We start from the raw sequence: 22,019 nt of genomic DNA on the forward strand, positions 1-22,019 counted from the left end.
TAGTGTTTATGTTGAAGTATTTGAAGAAAATCCAGCTTTACAGTAACTGGAAAGGGAGGGAGTATTTTAATAGCCTTTTCAGATAATTGTGGATAATTTTCTTTGCTACTACACCAAAATGTGTCAGATAACTATACCTGAGTTTAAACGAGTCAGGTAGCAGCTTAAAGTTTAGTTGTAATGTGAAATTTGAAACCGTGTCAGTGTACTTCTTGTATTCTGTTACATTTAGGTCCATCGTGCAATGTGTATTAGAAAACAGTTCACTGAGTTACGCAGATCTTCTATATATGTCATTTTATACAATATTTTAAAAATCATATTTGTTAAAATAACCAGTAGTCTTACCTGAAAAATCACTAAGTCTAGGGAAGCTTCAATATCCTGGTGATGGATTCAAGTTTTCCAACATTCTAATGCTGCTCGAAAGCATGATTTTTATCACTGGCCATGGGTACTGCCAGATGTTTCTTCTTGTAATGACAAGGCTCGTTCATTCACGTCTGAGAAAATGTCTGCGAGGTACCCAGGTCTGAATATGTTCTCTCAACATATGTCTGTCAGATGTTCTTTCAAGTCAAGATGGTTATTCCATGAAGAGCAGCTAGTTCAGCTTCAGACCATCACATGAGCACTGTTCCTCGTGGCCACCGTCATGCCTCAATGAGCAGCGGAAGTGCTCTGGGGGGAATGAACCGTGTCATCGTACAGAATTTTTAAAAGGCCCGTAAGGATCAAGGTTTAAGAAAACTGAAATTTTATCCTGCGTTTTTGTTCTGCTGAGGGAGTATGGTGGCAAAGGATGTGGCTGCTTGGACAGTTTGCTGTCACTGCCTGAGTTCACTTTTATCCAATTACGTCCTTTGCTCCATCAATGCAACATGTGCAGAGGCCAACAGCGTAGAAAAGGGCAAGTGACATCTTATTACGAGTATGAAAAGAGAGTGTGAGGACCCTCCCCAGGTTGGCAGACCATACTTTGAGAAACTGTGCTCTAGTCTAATCCTCCCTTGGTAAAAAGAGAAACTTAAGACCAGGAAAGGTTATGATCTCGCGCGGGCTCACTCCAGTAGTAAGTGAAAGAACCAAAGCCAGGCCTCTGTTCTCATTCTTGCATGTAATGCAACTCGTCTTGTTTACCCCGAGGAGCTTCCCCCTCACCATCCAAAAAAGGGAAATTCTCAGATGCTCTGTCAAGGTGACTGAAGGGGCAGGACTTACCACGTGAGGAATTGAGAAATTCTTTCAGCATTTTCAGACTTCTTCATTCAGTCCTAATGTTCTTCATTGACCTCAGTTTTAGAAGCAAGAGCAATAGGATTTGAAAAAAATCTGGGAAATTTATATTATAACTGAAATTATAAAAGACCTTAGTAATGATTTTTTTCCTTTCATTTTTGCTCATCATAAAAAACCTCTTTAAGTCAGTACCTAAAAGCGTTATTAAATTGATTGTGTAATTGATGCTTTAAAAAAGTTACATTTTGACATAGGCCTAGAGGGTTTGTTCATCAGAAGCTCTGTGAAAGGACACCGTGGAGTTTGGGATTAAAATATACACACGACTATATATAAAACCAACAAGTACCTACTGTATAGCACAGGGAACTCTACTCAATAACCTATAACCACCTATAACAGAAAAGAATCTAAAAGAGAATAGATATACATGTATACGTATAACTGAATCACTTTGCTGTACACCTGAAACTAACACAACATTGTAAATAAACTGTATTTCAATAAAAAAATTAAAAAAAAAAAAGAAGAGGAAGGCCACCACGGAAGAAGCCTGGCTTTTAAGCACTAGGGCACTGTGAAGGGACTCCCTCTGTGTTAATTTCCTTAAAATCTTAAACTTCCTGTAAGTCTCCAGTAGCCATGCTGTAGACTCCTGTTAGGAAAAGGAAGCGTGCGCTCTCTCCTGAGGGTTACACTCTGGTTGGAAAAGGTTAGTCAAAAGGATCTTCATTTTCCCAGCGTCGAGATGGTTGGTGTGGCACTCACAGCCACTGGAGGAGACCGACAATATAAACAGAGTCATCGCCAAACCCCTTCCTTAAGTTCGGTGTGTTGGAACGGAAGGAGAGCAGCTTTGGGGCCAGAGTGGGTTCACACCCATCTCTCACCTACCAGCTTGTGACCTCGCCAGGAAGTTTCAGTTCCTGCATCCGTGGCCCAGAGATGTTACTACCAAGAGCGGGTGGAGGATGAAATGAGATCATAGCTTAAGCACCGCATCTGACTCTTGACGGAGGGACATTTTAGTCCTTCACAAGGGGGTTTAAGGGTTTAGGATGAGGAAAGATAGAGTTAATAAGTAGAAACGGGGAGCATATACTCTACCTATGGTAAATTTTCTCACAAAGAAAAGAAAGGAGGTAGGGCAGTAGCTTGAAGAGGAGAGAAAGCCCAAGGATTATTTATGGTTGTTGGGTTTGTTTGTATAGTTTCTTGTCCAGCAAAAGCACAGGAGAAAGCAAGACAATACAGCCGAGAGCTATCAGGTCACTCATTTAGTGAATAACGTACTGCCTGATGGCCACGTACCAGACAGGGACTAGGGACCAAGGTCCTGGCAGTGAACAAAGCCAGCCCCTGCTTCCTTGGAGCTTACATTCTAGTGGGAGGAGACAGGTGATATAATGTCATTATAAACATAAGTGCTGTGAAGGACAATTAAAGAAAACAGTTGAGCGCCTGGGGTGGAGCACAGCCTTCAGGTGGGATGGTCCGGAAGGCCTCCTGAACGCCCGGGGCTCGCTGATGGTGTAGGAGCCCAGAGGCAGCGGAGGGGCCTGGAGACAAGTGTGGGTGCAGCAGGTGTTGGGAACACCCCATTTCCTGATTCTGAGATACACATCTTCTTACCTTTTCGTGCTTTAGGACTCGGGGCATATGGTATATATTTAGAGCAATAGGGCCTCGCCCTCCTGACCCCACCCCAGGAAAAAGTAACCATATTTGTGTTGTATAATTAAAGAGGAGAGTTTAGAAGTAGGAAGCAGGGCCAGTGACCTCTCTCTTCCGCACCAAGTGTCAGTCACTTGAAGCTGCTAAAACCAAGTACCATGGACCGAGTGGCTTCCAAACAACAGAAATTTATTTCTCAAGTTTAGAGGCTGAAAGTCCAAGATCAGGTGCCAGCGTGGTCAGGTTCTGGTGAGAGCCCTCTTCTGGGCGGCAGGCTGCCATCTTCTCAGTGTACGCTCCTGTAGCAGAGAGAGAGGAAGAGAAGTCTCTGGGGTCCCTCTTATAAGGGCACCAATCCCACTCATGAGGGCTCCACCCTCGTGACCTGATTAACTCCTAATACCATTACACTGGAGGTTAGCATTTCAATATGTGAATTTGGGGGTGGGGAGGGAAGGCACAAATACTCAGTTCATTGCAAGGTCAATGCCAAAAATCACTGACAAGAGAGAGAGCCATGGGGGAAGGGTAGGGTGGGGCAGAGGGGTGGGGCCTCAGACAAGCACAGTGGGAGAAACCTGGGCTGGTCCCAGTGAGGGACTGAAGGGAGTCTGCTAGGACAAGAAACTGACTGTGGAATCAGTCTGCAGCCTCAGACTGGAAACCTGACATTTATGATGTTGTCCAGTGTTCACAGTGGTTGGATTTCTCCAGCACAAGGCAGCAGGCAGTGGGAGTGGAAAGCATGGGGGAAGTAGGGGAACCAGGTGGGGTAAGCGCTGTGGAAAGACGCACGGCATGCCGGGAGTGTCCAGGGATGATCAGGCAGGAAGCCAACTCCAGGACCAGGAGTATTTACCTAAGTACACATACCTATGTACGTGCAGAGCCTCGGGGAAAAGAGAACGCAGGTGGACTGTGTCATCACTCCATCCCCTTGGAGAAAATGGGGAGTTAACGCTTACATGTTCCTAACCTGTGGACGAGAGTGAGTGTTTCCTTCAGCCATGTCTGTAGTTGTCATCCAAAGAACAATAAAGATATTGATGGAGGAGAAGCCAGGCAGAATTCAAAGGGAAAGGAGTCCAGATTGGTCCCACAGCTTTCACACTCCGAGGCCGTCGTGGTTTTGTACCTCAGAATCTGTACAGTATGTGGGGGTTAGCTCACGGAGGTCCGGACTGGTCAGCCCCACGGGAATAACTCCCACAAGCCCGGGACCTTGGTGCCAGCAGTGCCCGGTGCTTCCTTTTCTTTCTCTTTATTTTCTTCCAAGTGTCAGTATCATAGGTGGTCTCTGTGTTAAGGTAAGATGTACCTTGACTGAAGAAGTGAGGAACAGTAAAGATTCAGCAAGCAGGAGTTTTAGGGAATAATTATCCACGTAACAAAGAGATACGCGGTGCTGTACGTTTGTACTTACAAATCATGAACTGTTTGACATAAAAGCTGAGGTGCAGAAAGACCAGAAAAAAACAAAAATGTCCTAAATCAGTGTGAGTTGTGAAGATAAAATATCTGTACAACTCTACCACAAAGCAGTGCAACCATTATTTCATTTTTTAAAATGCAGTTTGCACATTCTTTAAAGATGTCTGTTCTATATATATATACAGCAAATCTACTTTTGAAATTATGGTATAAAAATAAGAATATCTTTGTGATTCCAGTCCCTTGCTTTTAACTATCCTGCTGTTGAAACATTGTGATCTTTACCACTCTAGTTTCATAATCATGGTATTTTGACCAAAAGCAAGAACTTTCTGCACTGTCCTAGTTTAGTCGTTCCAGCTGACTGCGTGTTCTGATGTTGAAACCTTGTCTTTCCGTTCATCCCACTAAGGAAAAGGTTTTCTTCACCAACTGTCATCCCAGATATGTAACTGTTCCAACTGATATTGAAATATAAGGTGTAAACAGAAGGGGTCCATTTGTAACTCGGTGGTGGAAGATTTCTTGCCCTGAGACGTTTATGTAGCTCACTAAAGCCCTTTTGCAGGAGGTGTTTCCCTGCTCACCAGTCCTGTTGAGAAACAGCTGACTCAGAAGAAGTCGGCATCTCCTGGAAAGACAGCGCGCACAGGTATTTGTTCTATGGGAGTTAGAGTGTCGAACGAAGTGATTTGCTGCTTTCACCTTGATGTGGTCCAGTTAGCAAGGCCTTCTGGGTTTCAGCTGTGTGACTCACCTGAACATTCACAATCCTAGCAGTATTAACAGCAAAAAGAATAACGGGAGGATGGGCTTAACAAAGCATCCCTCTGGCTTGCTTTGCGTTCCTCATAGATCGTTAGCTCTTAGTCAGATTCTGGCGCTACTCAGTCATTCTTAGATTTGGGTAAAGATACCAAGTTGACTGCTGTGTAATAGTGAATAAAATCTTGCTCACATTACAGGGTTTTTTGGGTTTTTTTTTTTTTTTTTGCCAAAACGATAAATAACTTCATCTTTCTCGATGCATTAAAAATAAGAATATATCATAGTTTTCAACTGTTTTTCATCAGAAGCACTTGAAATTAAAAATAGTTCCTCCCAGAAATGAGGACTGATACAGGGGGCTTAATTAAAATGAAGGAGAAATTCACTGAAATTGAGCATTATTAAAAAGTATTTTAAATGTAGTACTTTTTAAATTTTAATTTGGGACATTAATTATATGACCCAAAAAGAATAATTAGCTACTAGAATTTAACAAAAACCACATTGTGTAATTTTTTTTTCTTTTATTGCCGTTAATGTTTTAGGTAACTGGCTTTTAAATTTGTTCATAAAGAGTGCTTGTTTCCCCATGCTTCATGACATATTCACATATCTAATTTGTTCAATTTGATGGGCTACAGACCCTCTTTGGATGCTAGACTTTTCTTTCTATAAACAAGCTATCTTAAACTTACTTCTTAATGATCCCCCACCACCACCGCAGCATACTGAAATCTACAAGTGCTGTCAAAGTTCTGGTTGCCCTGACCCACCCTCTGAGAGTCCCCATATTTTCTCTTCCGAATTGAGAAACCCCGTGGCCATTGCTCTCACCGTCCTCCTGAGATGTGGCCAGAGTCACTAGTCCCACTCTAGACCCCGTCCCTCCCAGGACCCCTGAGACCTGGGCTTACCCCCATCCCCTGAAGGGCCACCAGGGGAGTTTTGTCCCCTGCTAAGCTGGAGAACAACAGCAGTTAGCATCAATGCTCAGTATAAACAAAAGCAGAGGAGGATGTCCCCAGAAAACAGCCCTTTACAATGCACATATGTTCACTCCTATTCACTAGAACTGTTCATCTGCTTAGCACTTTGTCAACTGGATGCAAAAATTGGGGGGCGGGGCAGGGGAAGAGAGGCTGACAGGCTGGATCAGATGTAATAAGTGAGCTGTCAGAGAGAAGTGCTTTACAGGTTTATGGGGAGCATCGTTCACAAGGAATAGTTATTTCTTCCCGCTTTCCTTGATTTACCTCTTAAAAAAGAAATACCCGTTTAAGGGTTCAGTGCTGCTGCCGTATGATTCACGGTCAAGATTTGTGCGTTTTTTCCTCCCACCAAAAATAAATGTCAGGAGCTTCGTACTTCTTGGCAAGAGAAGGTAGGAAACTGCTGAGAATCTAACATGTGGTAAGCACCACCCTGGCACGTTTAATGCGTACTTTCTTCATTTAATCCTGACAGCGACCAGATACTGTTATGCCCATTTCATAAATGGGAACATTCAGGCTGAGTGACTCTCCCAAACCACGAGACAGAGACAGGAGTTGAACCCACATCTGTCTGAACCCCCAAACCCGTGATCTTACCACTAGAGACTGTGATGGTGACTGTCACCGTGCATAATAGCTTCCAGGCAGCAGGTAGACCTGGGGAGAGCCTTTGGAGTCACGCGGGCCAAGGCTTGAGTTCCAGCCTGTTACCCGCTGGCTGCAAAATCTTCATCTGTAAAATGCACATAACAGTAACTCCTGACCCAGCGCGTTGTGGGGATTAAAGGACATAACGCGCGCGAAGTATTTTGCACAGCACCTGACACGTAAATTGGGAACATGCTCGCTTCCTTTGTACAGTGTCAGATTTCCTGAACTTGGGCTCCTAGTAGAATGACTCTAGGCGGGCTGAGTGCTGTAGATGTGTGGACTGGAGTGATGATTGGCATCCCGAGTCCTTGGAAACAAAGCACCCGTGTGCCTGTGTTGCCAGCGCGCTTTACGGTACCATCTCTCCCGCCAGCACTCAGTACAGCCCTGTAGATGGCGCCGCAGAGCCGGGACATGCGGGGGAACGGGTGGGCGATGGCTCCACGTGTTTGTAGGTTTTTCAACAGAATTAAGTTGAGCTGCCTTGTGTTCTGAGACGTTTCTTTCATCTCAGATTTCTCCGGGGTTTTACCATGCTTGTTCTAACCAGAGACCATCCTGGGAAACAGTTTGAACCCCAACTGGAACTTATTATTGGAAAGCCAAGTGGGAGGGAGGACAGGGATGCCAACCAATAAAATTGAAGATAGGGTTTTTCAGTTCAATAACGTTAAAACCTAAACAAGTCCTAAAAGTTTTGGCTTTTTCGTGGCCAAGACTTGGCAACACTTTCGCTCTGAGCCTGGAGCCAGGGACTGCGTCAAGAGCGGGGGGCCCCCTCTCTCCACCTCCGCTCCGGCTTAGCCGCGGGCCCTCGGGTCCCCGCAGGTGGAATGAGGGGCAGCCATGCCCGAACCAGCCAAGGGTCGGGTGGGAAGAACTCTGTTCAGAAGCAGCGCTGCGGGCCTCGGTTCATGCCGGTGGGAATCAGGAAGTGAGCTGCTTGCGGCTCTTGGACAGTCACCCGCCCCGTGTTCCTGTCTCTTAACACGGTGTGCGGGGCCACGTTGTGGCACAGTTAGAGGGGGCTGGCTCAGATGCGGGCGCGCGGTGCCACTGGGCCCTCGGCTTCCATCCGCCGCCTGGCAGGGCAGCTGACACGCACCAGCCCCGGGCTCTGGAGGAGATGGAGGGGGACGCACACGGTGCTTTCTCCGGACAGATACCTGGCCGCCTTTCTGGGTTTGTCAGAACCCTGTGGATAGGAAGTGGGAAACTCAGCTTTGAATATCTGCTTTTACCTTCAGGTGACTATTACCTTTTCATCAGTTCTCTAATAAGTGGGCTGTTGGAAAGAATCATTTGATGGTAATTGAAGTTTGGAGATATGACAAGCCATTGCTATTTCAAATTTTTTTCTTCTCCTTAAAATCCAGAGATAAAAATTATATTTTGGAGCTAATTAGGGCAATTTTGTAAAGAATTTTCCCCCTTTTGAGGGGAGGATGAAGGAGAGGAAGGAAGGTCACTGCTTTGCATTGGAATGGGACGGACCTGGGTTGTGTGGATTTTGGCATGTAATTAACTTCCTCAAGCCTCTTTTTGCCTCATCTGTAAAAGGGGACAATAATGTTTATTTGCAGAGTTTGCATAAGGATTCAATTAAAAGACCAGCATAGATTCTAGACCATAATAAGGACTCATTGCCTCCTCGTTTTCCTTTAATCCACAGTTAGATCAAATTCTCACCAACTGTAAATGTCACTCTTCAAAATAATTGTTCAATATGCTTAACATATTAAAAACAGTCCACATTTAAAATCCTAATACTAAGTATTTGCATTGTAGAACTGTGCAAAAATTAATTTTACTGAGTGAGGCTTTTACGTTTTCAGTTTAGAAAAGTCCATGTTTAGTGCCTCAGAGTCCTGTGGGTCTAACTGTGTTACGGGTAATTCCGCAGGATTTCCAGAAATGATGAATGTCAGTAGAAATTTCGACTTACCATTTAGTGCACAGTTCTGTGAAATCTGTAAGTTAGTAGGTGACAGGTGACGGGGTTTAGATCACACCATCTGGCAGAGGCCTTGTAAATGTGTCGTGGAATAAACCACTGTTGCAACTACGTGGCCAAGAAAGCCTTCCCACAATCAGACAGCTCAGTGTTTTAAAAAACTTAATGGCATTTGCAGTTTCTCTAAACACTCCTATTGATCAAACCTCTTTAAAAAGAAAAAGAAAAGAAAACCCCTGTAGTTATTGTAGCATAACTGACCTTTATTGCAGACGGCCCTGTTTTATTTTAAAGAGCCAGTGTTGGGAGGAACGGTTCTCAGGACTGCGGTTGTGCTTCGGGGGTGAGCTCTGATGCTTCTCAGGGCTGAACCTTGGGGGGTAGTGATGAACCGCCTGTCAGACGATTCGATTACTTCCCTTATCATTAGCAATTCTTATCATTAAGTAGGCAAGGAAAGTAAAAGCCCGAGGTGCTCTCCAGGTGTCATCTGGACACAGTCATTTACGCACGGACGCAGACTTACCCATCACAGATACCCCACGGATAACCTTTTGCAAAACGGATCCAAAAGGGAAACTTTCGTTTTCCTTTTATTCATTCAAAAAATATTTGTAAGTACCTCCTGTGTGCCAGGCCCCGAGAGCATTCAGTGGGAGATACACATGCATCCCACCCCGACCTGTACTTCCCCCGGTGGCTCCACCCCGAAGGCCACACTAAGGCCAGTTTCTTTAGTTTCCTTTGAGAGAGATTCTGTGTGTATACAGGAGTAGATCTGTGTGTGTTTCTCACTGCTTTTTTTTTAAATCCAAGTGATAGCATACGATAAACCTCACATCTTGGAGAGTATTCCATGTCAGTCTAACTCATTCTTCTTTTCCGCTGTGGCATAGTATTCTGTTGTATGGTTGGATGAGTATTAGTACCCTGTTGCTGGACGTTTTAGTAATTCCTAGGGGTTCTTCTTTCCTTCTATTTTTGTGGCCTCGCCGTCTTTCTCCTGCCTTGCTTTTCTTCTGATGCATCGTTTCATTCCCTATCACTGCATCATTAATGATTCTGGGAGGTGGGACTCAGCACCACCTTCGTGAAGACCCCACCCTTGTATGTAATCCCCAACAGATCCGGGCAGGCATGAGCAAGTTAGCTTACTGTGCAAGGCCTTGTCTTTTCACCCCACAGACTTCTCGTGACTAGCTTGTGGTTAGTGATCATGAAGCCAGTTGATACGCTCTTCTACGCCAGCACCCACTTCTTTGAATTGCAGGGAACTGAAGGATGACTCTGTGCGGCGGGCCCCGTACTTCTCACCCAGGGCCCTGTGGTCTCAGGCCACCAGGCTGCTCACCGATCAGTGTTCTCTGTTGCCGGGACAGCTGGTTACCCTAAAGAGTTTCCTGTGCTCCTGGACCACGGTCGGCCTCCTTTTCTTTTGACTGCCATTGCTCTTTGTGTGTGATTTTATTTCCACTGTAATGGACGAACTCTTGAAGATCAGTTGAAGCACATCCACTTTTTTTTTTTTTTGCGGTACGCGGGCCTCTCACTGCTGTGGCCTCTCCCGTTGCGGAGCACAGGCTCTGGACGCGCAGGCTCAGCGGCCATGGCTCATGGGCCCAGCTGCTCCGCGGCATGTAGGATCCTCCCGGACCGGGGCACGAACCCGTGTCCCCTGCATCGGCCACCAAGGAAGGCCGAAGCACATCCACTTTACATGTATCGTAATTAGCTCCCTCCCTCGCCTTTGGAATGGCTCAATAAAGATAGTTGGTTTCATTGCTGGAAACCTTAACTGTCAGAAGGTTGCTTCCTTACACTTGGTCATAAAACCTAGGAAGCCCCTTCCCAGTGGAAGTCTTTGGGGACCTTGACGTGACCTTGACCACCGCTTGTTGCTTCAGCTGCATCTTCTCTTCTTTGTTATTTCTGCTCCTCATTGTGCTGGCGTCGCCATTCTCTGCCTCTGAGGGTCAGTTTTCTGTTTCTAGCTGTTCCTCCTCTCTTCACTCTAATCCCTGTCTTTTTCCCTCCTCGCATGTCTGTTTTCTTTAAAGCGACGTCTACTCCAGAGCTTGCTTGTTTCTGCCACTATTTGTGGGGTTCACGTCCCAACAGCGTCACTTACTGTCTCTCTTGTTAGTTCCTCAGGTGGTTCGTCAGTTGGCCTCACCTCTCCCCTTTATCTCAAAAGGTTTTGTTGTTGTTTGGTTTGGTTTTTCGTTTGTTTGTTTGTTTTTAAATCATGGTGCAAACCCATTTCCTTATGCTGGCAGTGGGCAAATTTTCAAAGTAATTTGGCATTGTTCAAGCTTGCTTTTAAGTTATGTTTTTTTTTTTTTCTTTCAGCCACTGGTCACTTTATCACAAATACCACTTACAAATTAAACAAATAATTATCAGATTTCTGAGCCCATGCCTAACCCTGTTCCAGGCCCTGAAGAGGCAGATAAACTCCCCTCCCTCAAGAAATTCACTCCAGGGGTGGGGGGGCTGCGGACCATAATGAAGTCCGTGAGCACGTGTACGGGAGAAAATTAAAACAGGAAGGCGGGGCAGGGAGCTCAGAATGGGGTACAGGTTACTGAGGCGCTCAGGGAAGAGTTCATCACGAAGAGGCCGTTTGAACAAAACTTGAAGGGAATGCTGCAGCAGGTACCGGCGGTCACCTAGGGAAGCAGTCAGGGTGGTGAGAGCGCAGGCGAGGACCAGCCCCGGGGGGGCGGTTGGCGTGCCTGGAGGCGGTGCGGGTCAGAGGGCTCCCAGGAGCCGAGGGCGCCAGGCCCTGGAGGCCCCTGCGAGGACTTGAGCTCTGGCTCGGGGACAAAGAGCCGACCGCACAGACTTGAGCAAGACAAGTGACGTGTCTTGTGCTGCGATGCGTTACTGTCACGTACTATTTCAAGAGGACTTGCGGCTAATTAAGGCCAGCATAGCCTTTCTTCCAGCTCTTCTCGCTATAAATATTGTGTGCTCGATCACTTAGGAGTATGGCCTAGACAGAAATCACCCAATGTTTCTTCTTTTTTCCCTCCCTCACCCCCGATAGGTTGTGTAGATGCAAAGACCGTTGTGATTGTTAGTGGAATTATTTAATAAGCCTTGTCCCTAGGCAGCCAAAAGCTTTCAATACTTTTAAGCTCTCTGCAGACTTTCACCAGTTCTGAGTTAGTATATTTATCAATACGTACAACTTACGTCAGTGCTTCTTGCAGAAAGATGAGATGAGGCTTAACATGAAAGACGTTTAAATTTAAAGGCTGTGAATGTAGAAGTGAAAAATGAATTAAATTATGCAGGGAGATGAGGCAAATGTAGCATATCAATTTGGGTGACTGTTGTGAGGTGATCGACCAGTCAGTTTACCCGTGAACTTCATGGTAGCAAAGCCAAAAAGGAAAAACAACAGATGACATAATTATCCTTGTCTGATGCCCCCAGACCGTAACACGACTCTTTTTCCTTCTTCCTCTAATGTAAGCTACCAAAGTAAACTGGTCCGTCAGGATATATTTCAACCTTATTCCTACTGTGCTACTATTTGTTACTCGCAGAGTGTCATTTTTGCTGAAAACATCAATTTTCTGCTAAAATTGCCACTTCACTAACTGTAGACATGAAAATCAAGGTTGATTTTTTTTTAATGTTTATTTGTCTGCTTTACCAGATTGCCAGCTACCTAAGGCAGAAATTGTATCCATTCATGTTTAGATCCTTGGTGGCCCCTAAAGAAATAGTTCTTCCGTCCTCTTCCTATGACTCCAAAACCTAACAGGCTCTGAAAACAGAAAATGTTATCAAACGTTGGGTACCAAAACTCATTCAGAGGCAAAGCCTGAACTGAAATAAGACCCTTTAAAAACCTTCATGTTTTTCCCCCTTGTGAAGGCTCACGTGTTACTCCAGAGGTGGTACTAGGTACTAGGTACTAGGTTCCCCCTTGTGAATACTCATGTGTTACTCCAGAGGTGGTACTAGGTTTAACTAGGGGTACTCTGCAGACTCTGCTGGGTGTTAGGTAACATCTGGCGTGAGCATCTTACTACTTTCCTAAAATTTGAAAGTGTAAATTCCAAAATACATCTGGCCGCAGTAGTTTCAGAAGAGGACTCACAGGCCTGCCACATCCACTGTCTAGAATAGTGTAGGTACCTGGTAAACGCGCGTCGAAGTGAAGCTTGACGAGCATGAGGTACTTAGAAATGGGAAGCTCCTCTGCAGCCAGGCCTTAGGAGCTTGAGGCCTCAGGGGATCAAGTCAGTGAATCAGCCCTGAGAAGCAAGAACTGTTTCCTTAATTGTTCCTCAGAGCAGTAATCACTGCTCTTCCGTCAGCCTAATAAATCTGGGGAATGTGAAGTGTTAGTCTGTCAGTTAAAGTTGTTCCTCTTGGTGTCCTGGAAGGGGCTTTTTGTGTGATTCATGTATTTTTTATGTTGTCTCTGTATCTTATCACTGTGTATCTTTTTGTTTTTCTTCCAACATGCTTGTAAGGTGTCACGTCAGCTTTTTTAATACTGGTGATTTAATTGCAAAAGCACACATAAACAGTTTGGAAGGTATGAGAAGAAATCCACAAGTCACACGGGAAAACAGCCACCAAGCCAGCATTCAGGCTGGAATTCATCCACTGTGCAGAACGAATTGGCTGCCAGTGGGTCAAACTGTGTATCCTGAAATTGAGTGGAAAAGAAGTTTGATACAAGAAACATTTGTTTCGTACCAAAGATACAGTGGGAAATAGCAAGGCAGATCCAATACGGGCTTCACGCTCACAGAGCTTAATAGGGAAAGCAAGACATTTATATGAAAGAAATAGAGTACAAGGCAGAACGTGCCAGAGGGTGGGCAGCCCGGGAGCTTGGGGGAGGGGTGGGGTCGCCCTGGCGGAATTAGGCCAGTGGAGAGGACGGACTTGTGGAATACAAGGAGGGGGAAGCCCCAGCTCTCAGGAAGCTCTGTGTTTAGTCGTAGAGATGCATAAACAGATAAATTACCGTGGAAAGTGGTGAATCATCAGTCCTGGGAGGGTGGGCAGGAGCTGACCTTCAGGCTGGGTCTTGAGGAACACGGGGTTTGCCCCCAAGGGCAGGGCTGGGTCTAGGGATGCTTCCAGGCAGAGGGAATGGTAAGATGCTTATGTGACACCAGCGTGACTTTTTATGCTGCATTGTCCTTGCAGGTGAATCAAACAGCCCTCCTGGAACGATTCAGGGTGGGAAGGGTCTGCAGGGTAAGAGTCAGTTTAGAACCATCGCTCCAAAACTTGCGCCCCGAGTCCTGGCGCCCAGAGTGGTCCCGGGCCCGGCGCCCTCCCTCTCTGACCACGCGCATCCAGGCCCCTCCCTCGGCTCGAAGGCCCTGGGGATGCCCCCCCAGAATTACGCGCTGATGCAGGTGGCCGGCCAGGAAGGGACCTTCTCTCTCGTCGCTCTGCCACACGTCGCCTCGGCTCAGCCACTCCAGAAACCCAGACTGCCTCTGCCCAAGAACCTGAAGCTGCCCATCCCCCGGTACCAACGCCCAGGACATAGCAAAGGAGCCAGAAAGAAACCGGGGTGCAGCTCCTCCGACAGGGGCTGTAGCCAAGCTCCCGCCCAAGCGGCCCCTCCCCTGCCTGAGCACCCCGAGGCCCCGCACAAGCCCAGCCCACCCAAGCCGGCGCTGGCACCCGGCCAGGCCCCGGCCTCGCTGACCAGTGGGGGTGGCCGTGGAGACCCTGGGCCCCCAGGGACCAGCGACCACGGAGGTCGGGACCCTCCCGCCGCCCCAGCGCTGTCCACACCGGAGGAGCCCTCTGCCGAGCGGGGCCTCCCGAAGAGTTCAGGGAGAGCAGGCGTTGCAGGCAAGAAGCCCTCCAGGAAGCCTGTTGTCGCCAGGGGAGAACTTAGAGAACAGGTCGACCCTGGCAGGGCCGCGACCCATTTGTCGCCAGGCGTTATTGGAAACGCGGTTCAGGTGGTCCCTTCCATCCCCAGAGGTAAACTGCCCATCCTGCCCTACTCAAGCGCGAGGGCGTCGCAAGTTTACAAAGGCGGAGCAGCTGTGAACGTTGCGCATGTTTCTCTCCCTGGGCTCAGGGCAGCCGGTGATAAGACCTCGTCCATCCCGGAGGGCTTCTGTTCGGCCCCCCAGGTGGCCGACAGGGCACCTGCCCCACAGGCGTCGTGGCAGAGCCCCTGCGACAGGGCCTACTGTCCGGCCACCAAAGCCGACCTCAACCACAAAACAAAACCGAACGGCGGGGCAGCCAAGAGAAGAGGAAGAAAACGGAAGGTCCCGGATGAACTTCTGACATTTCAGAGTAAAAGGAGGAAATGTGTCAGTAATAAGTGTAAAGATGGCAAAGAAAGAGCCAAAGCCGAGCCCCAGGAATCCAGGGACCAAAAACCTGGGGCTGTGAAAAAATACCGCAGCATCATGCCCAAGCCTGTCCTGGTCCTGCCGGCCCTGGCTCCCCTGGCCTCGCCCGCGGCCACGCTACAGCCCCCGGCGCCCGGCAGCCGGGAGCACGCGTCCTTCAATCACTCCCTCGCCGCCCCCAAGCATCTGGGCTGCAGGCAGGACGACGGCCCCTCCCCGAAGCCCGGCTCGGCCTTTAGAAATGGGGTCTCCGGCCTCAAGAAGCCTTCGCACGGATGCCACGTGTGCGAGCACGCCTTCCAGCCCAAGCAGCACCTCCGCGAGCGCGCCAACACGCACAGCGACAGCCGGCCCTACAGCTGCCGGCTCTGCCGCAAAGCCTACGTGCGGCCGGGCAGCCTGAGCGCACACGTGCGGCTGCATCACGGCGACTCCCGGCCCAGGAGGCTCGTGTGCTGCGAATTCTGCGCCAAGGTGTTCGGCCACGTCAGAGTCTACTTCGGCCACCTGAAAGAGGTGCACGGGGTGGCCGTCAGCACCGAGCCCTCCCCCTGCGAGCCGCAGCCGCAGCCGGGGGACTTGCTGAGGACCAGGGAGCAGACTGCCCGAGGGATGGAGGGACCGGTGGACAGGTGAGTGTGGGGATGCTTCGGAATTGAGGTCAGGGCCAGATTCCACATGCAGCAAGGTGGGTTTGGAAGACCCTCCCCCAGGTTAAGATTTCATAAGGGAGCTGCCGCCTCTTCCCCCTGTTCTGTGAAGAGTGGCCACATTCCTCTCTGGTCTCTGATCATTAGTGATTTTTGATGACTCCGCCTTCTACGAGCCAGGACACAGAGGTCCCTTTGAGGGACACTGGGGACAGTTGGGCAAGAGATTAATTTTGCATCTGAAATATGAAAGAGTAACTTAGTGTCTATAGTTCTGGTGCTTCCGAGAAGTAATGTTCTCCAAACTCTTGGCCACAGAATGTATACCCAAAGAGCACCATTTAGCCCAGAACACGGCGTGGCAGGTGGCGGGGACTCAGCGCGGCTCTGCTGCACGGACCAGCCCCCGGGTGCGGGCCTGAGGCGCAGCACTTGCCCTGTTTCCCCGTCAGGCGGGGTTTACCGTCTCCTGTGTCCTTGTCTGTTCAGCGCTGCTTCCCAGCACCGTAAACGAGCCAGCTGAGTAATCTGAAAGACTGCCAGGCGGGTCTGAGAGTTGGAGTAAACCAGGGAAACGCCCTGGTCTGTCCACCTTGCTCTAGGTGATGGGGCGGAGGTTGCGCTGAAGGGAATGCTCGTCAGCACCGTGAAACTTAAACATTTTCCAGCACTTGAGATCCTCGGCCCCTGACCGTTCCCAGTTGTCCTAATGGTTCTAAATCCTTTCTGTTCAATTTCAGCTTGGTCTGTCATATTCATTAAAAATAAGTTACGCCTGTCCTGTTTCCTCCCGGCCTTTCTGGGGGTTTCTCTGTGTCTCTGTAGGCATTTCTGCCCCTTTTCCTGAGGTACATAGCGGCCTCCCCAAAGAAACCTCACTTCTTAATTGTTGAACGGCGTCCATGCTGAGTTTTAGCTAAGGTGTCCAGCCTGCACTGGGTGCTCAGGGAGAAGGAGGGCCCTGGGGGGCGGGGGGACAGTCGCCTCAGCTGGACCCAGCGAGTTCCTGCCGCTCTCCTGGTGCTCACGTCTGTTGCCATGGTAACCGAAGAACAGGTGGCTCCCAGGGGAGCCTCCTTCCGAAGTGGACCCTGCGGGCGTGGGAAGTGTGAGGCCCCAGGCAGCACTGACCTTGGCCTTCACGGTGGCCTCTGCCTCCCACGCGCTCTCTGCTTGCCCCTCCTTCGGCCCCTCCTCGGTGAGTGTGTCTGAGATCCCCGAAGGCCAGGAGCTGTAAGGAGAAGTTCCGCTTGTATTCTTCCATGAGATCTGATACAGACTCTTTCCCCCCTTTCCAGGGAGACCAAGTCCAGCCTGGAAGAAGACCTCCTTCTAAACCAGGCTGATGAGGTCAAATTCCAGATCAGATGTGGCCGCTGTCACATCACTGCCCAGTCTTTTGCTGAAATCAAGTTCCACCTGCTTTACGTTCATGGAGAGGAAATCCAGGGCCAGTTGCAAGAGGAGCTCTCACCCTCCCCAGGAAGCAGGGGAGCTCAGGGAGAACTGGTTCAACAGGCTGCTCCTTTCTGGAAACATCCTGAGAGAAGAAAGCAGCTTAAGCACCGTCCCTTGGACGGGGAGCTCTGTGCAGTCCCCAGACTGAAAAAGCAGCTCTACCTCCGTCATCAGAATGAGGTGGAGATACTTGCGAAACGTGAAGGAGCCCAGCCAGGACCCAGTGAGCCCGGAGGACACCCCCAGGGCCCCGAGGGTCCCGGCCCCGACGCTGCCCTCTCCCCGCCCCGGCCTGGCTTTCGCTGCGTCCTTTGTGCACAGATGCTGGGAAGGAAGGAAGAGCTGCTCCTGCATTGGGAAGAGCGCCACAAGTGCGAGGACCCTCTGAAACTCTGGACGGTTCTCAGCACGCTCTCCAGCCAGGGAGTCATCGAACCTTCCAACGAGACCGGAAAATGAGACAGGGAGCCGGGGGGTAAGGGGAGGTTTTCTCTCCGCTTCCTCTGTTCCATGGTGGTGCTTAATACCAAAAATCAAGCAGGTTAGGATCAGCTTTAATGAGCACAGTGAGTTTTGTACAGTTTTATTTTATTATGAAATATATATGTATGGGGCTTCCCTGGTGGCGCAGTGGTTGAGAGTCCGCCTGTCGATGCAGGGGGCGCAGGTTCGTGCCCCAGTCCGGGAAGATCCCACATGCCGCGGAGCGGCTGGGCCCGTGAGCCATGGCCGCTGAGCCTGCGCGTCCGGAGCCTGTGCTCCGCAACGGGAGAGGCCACAGCAGTGAGAGGCCCGTGTACCGCAAAAAAACAAAACAAAAAATATATATATATATACACACACACACACATATATATGTACATATGCCCTTGATGCATATTTTTCTAACATAATGCAGTTTTATTTTAAAATTCTATGTCCTGTTAGTATCTGAGACTTTATTTCAGATTCAATAAAAAGATAAATTTGCAGATTGAAATGTAGAGTATTATAGGCTATTCTTCAAGTACGGTTTTTAGTAAAAACACGTGTTTGAGTTATTTCCTGTCTGTGTGCGTGTATGTGTCCTTTTGTTCACATGTTTTCTGTTTAAGTAGGTCGACAAATGTGGTAAATGTCCAGGTGACAACATCATTTCTGTCTCAACCCTGGCCTATTGTTGATCTTTATCAGATTCTCTAGTTTGTTTGAATATGCCGTAGAGCAGCACCTTAAACAAGGTTCTCATCTGTCATAACTGGAAGTCCGTGTTTTCAGGATTTTGATTTTTTTTAATTCATTTTCTTAAGTGCACATCCGTTGAAGCTTAGATGCTATAAGTCTGATACCTGTAGTGTTCCCGTCAAAGTCATCAGCCATTTCTTAGTACTTCAGCTAATAGAAAAACCACTTTTTTGTTAAAAAGTTATTTTCAAAAAGTCTTTTGAGTCAGAAAATTTACAACCTGGAGAGTGAACTGGGTAGTTCAGCCCAGATGTCAGGTGTCTCAGCGGCCTTTCCTCTTCCCCAGTAACTTCAGAGGGCTGTCACTGGCTGATCAATTTTAGATGCAACTGTGCCTTTCAAGCCTCGTCCTCTTTGAAAGTCAGGAGTAAATGATTGCCTGTTAAATTCTTGGGAAATTACCTCGAATCAGAAATGTTGCCATTTGAAGTTTCTGGCCATCCTGGCTGCAAAATCGTTTTCTCGGAATGAGGGAGTCTGAACACTTCAAGCCACTCGGGTCCCGGGCTTTGGTTGAAAGCGCCGTGCACGTGGCCAGGCCTGTTCCTGAAGCTGGGCCCGGGCATCGTCATAACATTTTTCTGTGTTAAAGGAAGTTACCTAAACGGAGGAAGACCTAAGTTCTAACTGATGAGCTAGCGGGTCTTAAATCATCTTTCTGAATGTCTCGTTTTAAAACCAAGTGTTCATAAGTACAATTTGGTTCAAATAGCGCAAAAAAAGGAAAACTCAATCCTTGGCTTTTTTGCAAATAGTTTTATAAATTTGAGAATAAGAAGGTGGGATAGAAATCTCGGAAAGATTCTGTGTGGTTCATCAATCGATCACACTGCACCCAATCTCAGAGAGATACTATCAGACCTCCACTGTGTGAATATTTTTAGAACTCGGCTAGTCACGGAACAGCTTTACCGTTCAGCGCAGCATCTAGTTTGTTTTGGGAAGAGTGGTCTCGGAGACACTAACAAATGAGAGCTACCACGAATGCTACTTGAGTTCAAGCCATGAAACTTGACTTAAACTCTAAAGTGCTTCTTAGACCCCTCTGTCTTCAGATGCTAAGCAGTATTTCTGAAATCCTGGCCAAGAAGGCCTCGGGCAGAGGAGCGGGTCCGGTTGGAGACAAAGGTGTGGGGGGCAGAGTGCATCCACCCCGCACGTAGAGGAGAGTCCGAAGTCCCCGAGGTTGCGAGGACTCGCCCCTGTGGCCCATGTTTAATCCCATATTCTTGCAGTGAGAACAAGACAGCGAGGGCTCAGGTAGCCTCTGGAAAGAAATAGAGGGTTAGGATGGGCCAAGAGCAAAGCTGGGGAGATGCAGTTGGCTCTTCACGAAGCGCTCTGCCTGGGTCCCCTTCTCAGGACGCTCCCTGCGTTTCTCCAGGAGCAGCCCAGTGCCACCTAGGTCAGGGAGTTTCTGGTCCTTAATGACGACGCTTCTTCAGTGGGAATGCTGCAAAAAGGGACTCCGACTGGGGAGGTGGATAAAAGGGAATCGTTCAGCTAAAGAACTTCGGGAACAGCTCAAGTTGATTCCCCGGGGGGTCTTGCTTGCCAATCCTTCCGTGGGCGCAGACGTCCCAGCCTACGTAGGTGACCCACAGGCAGTGACGTGTACAAGGAGGTGCTGTGAGGCTTACTGCCCGTGAGTTGCCTTTCGAGGCCCCATTCTCCCACCGGTAAGATGGGAGCCGTGACACCCCCCCACCAAAGCATCTGTCGTGAATGGTCGATGCCACACAAATAGAGCGTGGGGCACACTTGGGCCACGGAGTAACTGGGGGCTGTTATTTATTATACCTTTGGGCAGACTTGCAAGAAGAGGTATGTGGTGCCGTAGAAGGGTAACTTAAAACAGCTCAGGTCGGCCTCACGTCCAGAATTCAAGGATAAAACCTCTGCGGAGAACCACAGACATTTGCATCTTTGCATAAAAAGTGTATTTTAATTTTTAAATAAACTGGGGTTGGGATCACATGGAGTTTGGCGTCTATTTAGTCAATACAAGAGGTAAAATTCACTAGATGATCTCTGTTCTCAGTTCCACTGTGGGCCACGAATCCCTCCCCGGGGCTGCCCTCCGCGGCCTCTGCTGGCCCTGGTCACAGCGCCCGCCCCAGTGTCCTGAACCTCACAGTGGGCTTGTCTGTTTCCCACACTGGACCATAAGCCTTTTGAGGGCAGGGACTGTGTCTTTGCTCAGCACACAGCCCCAGAGGATCCAGCCCCTGACAAGGAACAGTGTACAATATTTGTTGAAAAAATAGATACGTGAGCAAAAAACACATAAAATTGTCCCTTTCCCTTTCTATGAATAAATCCAGCTTCAGGAGCTCCCCACCTTAGAGCTAGGAAGGCACGGAGGCAGATTTGGTCTTAAGTGCAGCACGTCCATTTCACTGCATGTCTTTTGCTTCTCGGCAAGTTGTCCCAGAGCCAGAAAAATGAGGGGTTTTTTGTTTTTTGTTTTTCTTTTTCTTTTGGCCCTAAATTATTTCTGAAAGTTACAGCATTTTAGATTTGTATTGTTTCATTAGCTGTCACTTTTATCCACGACCCCTTTCGTTTCTCTCTCTTTCTCTGGACCTCTTCCTGCTGGAGCTTGACCGTTCCTCTCATATGGAAAGTTGTCTGTCCATCAGCACGCCATAAGTAATCCAACCTGCGTGCATTCCACTGTCTGCCCTAGCTCCATGCTCCTTCCCACCCCCAGCTGCCCCGCCCCAGTTTTCTGTGGCCCCAGTGACGTGATCGTTGGCAATAAATGCTCAGCTCCATTTATTTACTGGAATTCTCAGATCTGGACCAGTTTGCTCCATTCAAGCTGCTGGCGTGTTTTGTTAGGTACACATTCTGTAGAATCTCCCCTTCGTGCTGAGCTCGGAGGAAGGGGCCCCGGTAAGGATGAACTGGGATTTAACAGGAATTTGGCTCCAACTTTATATGGACTTGCCTAACGCCAGGCAGTCCGCAGCTTATCTGGACTTGGGGTCCAATACGTATCTGAACCATATTCACCTCTCCAGCGTTGCTCCTTTTGGAGGTGAAATGTTTATTGTATCTCACATTTGGTCATGGTCATGGTTATCCCCATAATAAAACTATAACCGTGGTTTTGCAAGCATATTTTAAACTTGTGTTTAGGATGTTAGCTAAGTAGTACATCACATCTTCCGTGCTCAGAAGTGTGAGAATGTTTCAGTGTGTTGCCTTAACCCTAGGAGAAGATCCAGGGTCTACTGAAGGAGACCAGACGTGACACTTGTTCTGATTTTGATGTGAAGCTAAACAGGTTTGGGATTTTTTTTTTTTTCAGTGAAACTTGCTCACATGTTCAAAATCGCCCACCACGCCTTGGTCAGCTTAGCCATAAAGAATTCACCTGTAATAGGATGGCAGTACTTGCCTCTCTCAGTACATTCCACAAACAAAATTGCAAGCGGTTAGCATCACAATAGATCATGTCTTGATAAATCAGCCACTAAGTGCTACTCAAAAAAATGAAAGATTTTACCTTCTGTCATTAAGTAGGAATTTAATCTCCAGTCAGGTGTGGCAAAGAGACTGCCCACCGGGTGTTCTAAGGGCATTTGCAGAAACAGCAATGAACTTGATC

The 22,019-nt window shown here is 48.2% G+C and overlaps 1 protein-coding gene across 45 annotated transcripts in view; it reads left to right on the plus strand.

Moving 5' to 3' along the window:
- The window catches only part of ZNF438 (zinc finger protein 438), a 297,450-nt gene that overhangs the window by 159,415 nt on the left and 116,016 nt on the right, over window positions 1-22,019 (plus strand). For 34 of the 45 annotated variants that reach the window (XM_067705247.1, XM_067705163.1, XM_067705191.1 and 31 more), the window contains 3 exons: window positions 4,913-4,996; window positions 13,891-15,703; window positions 17,020-18,219. The exons of 2 other annotated variants lie outside the window; for them this stretch is intronic. In XM_067705247.1, coding sequence (XP_067561348.1) covers window positions 4,913-4,996; window positions 13,891-15,703; window positions 17,020-17,638 — 2,516 coding nt within the window. In that variant the 3' untranslated portion in view covers window positions 17,639-18,219. Of the gene's footprint in view, window positions 1-4,912; window positions 4,997-13,890; window positions 15,704-17,019; window positions 18,220-22,019 lie in introns of those variants that run through there. 9 more of the 45 variants (XM_067705291.1, XM_067705273.1, XM_067705310.1 and 6 more) reach the window with 2 other exon arrangements.

The sequence above is a fragment of the Pseudorca crassidens genome, chromosome 1 (assembly GCF_039906515.1).
Source record: "Pseudorca crassidens isolate mPseCra1 chromosome 1, mPseCra1.hap1, whole genome shotgun sequence".
NCBI classification, from domain to species: Eukaryota; Metazoa; Chordata; class Mammalia; order Artiodactyla; family Delphinidae; genus Pseudorca; species Pseudorca crassidens.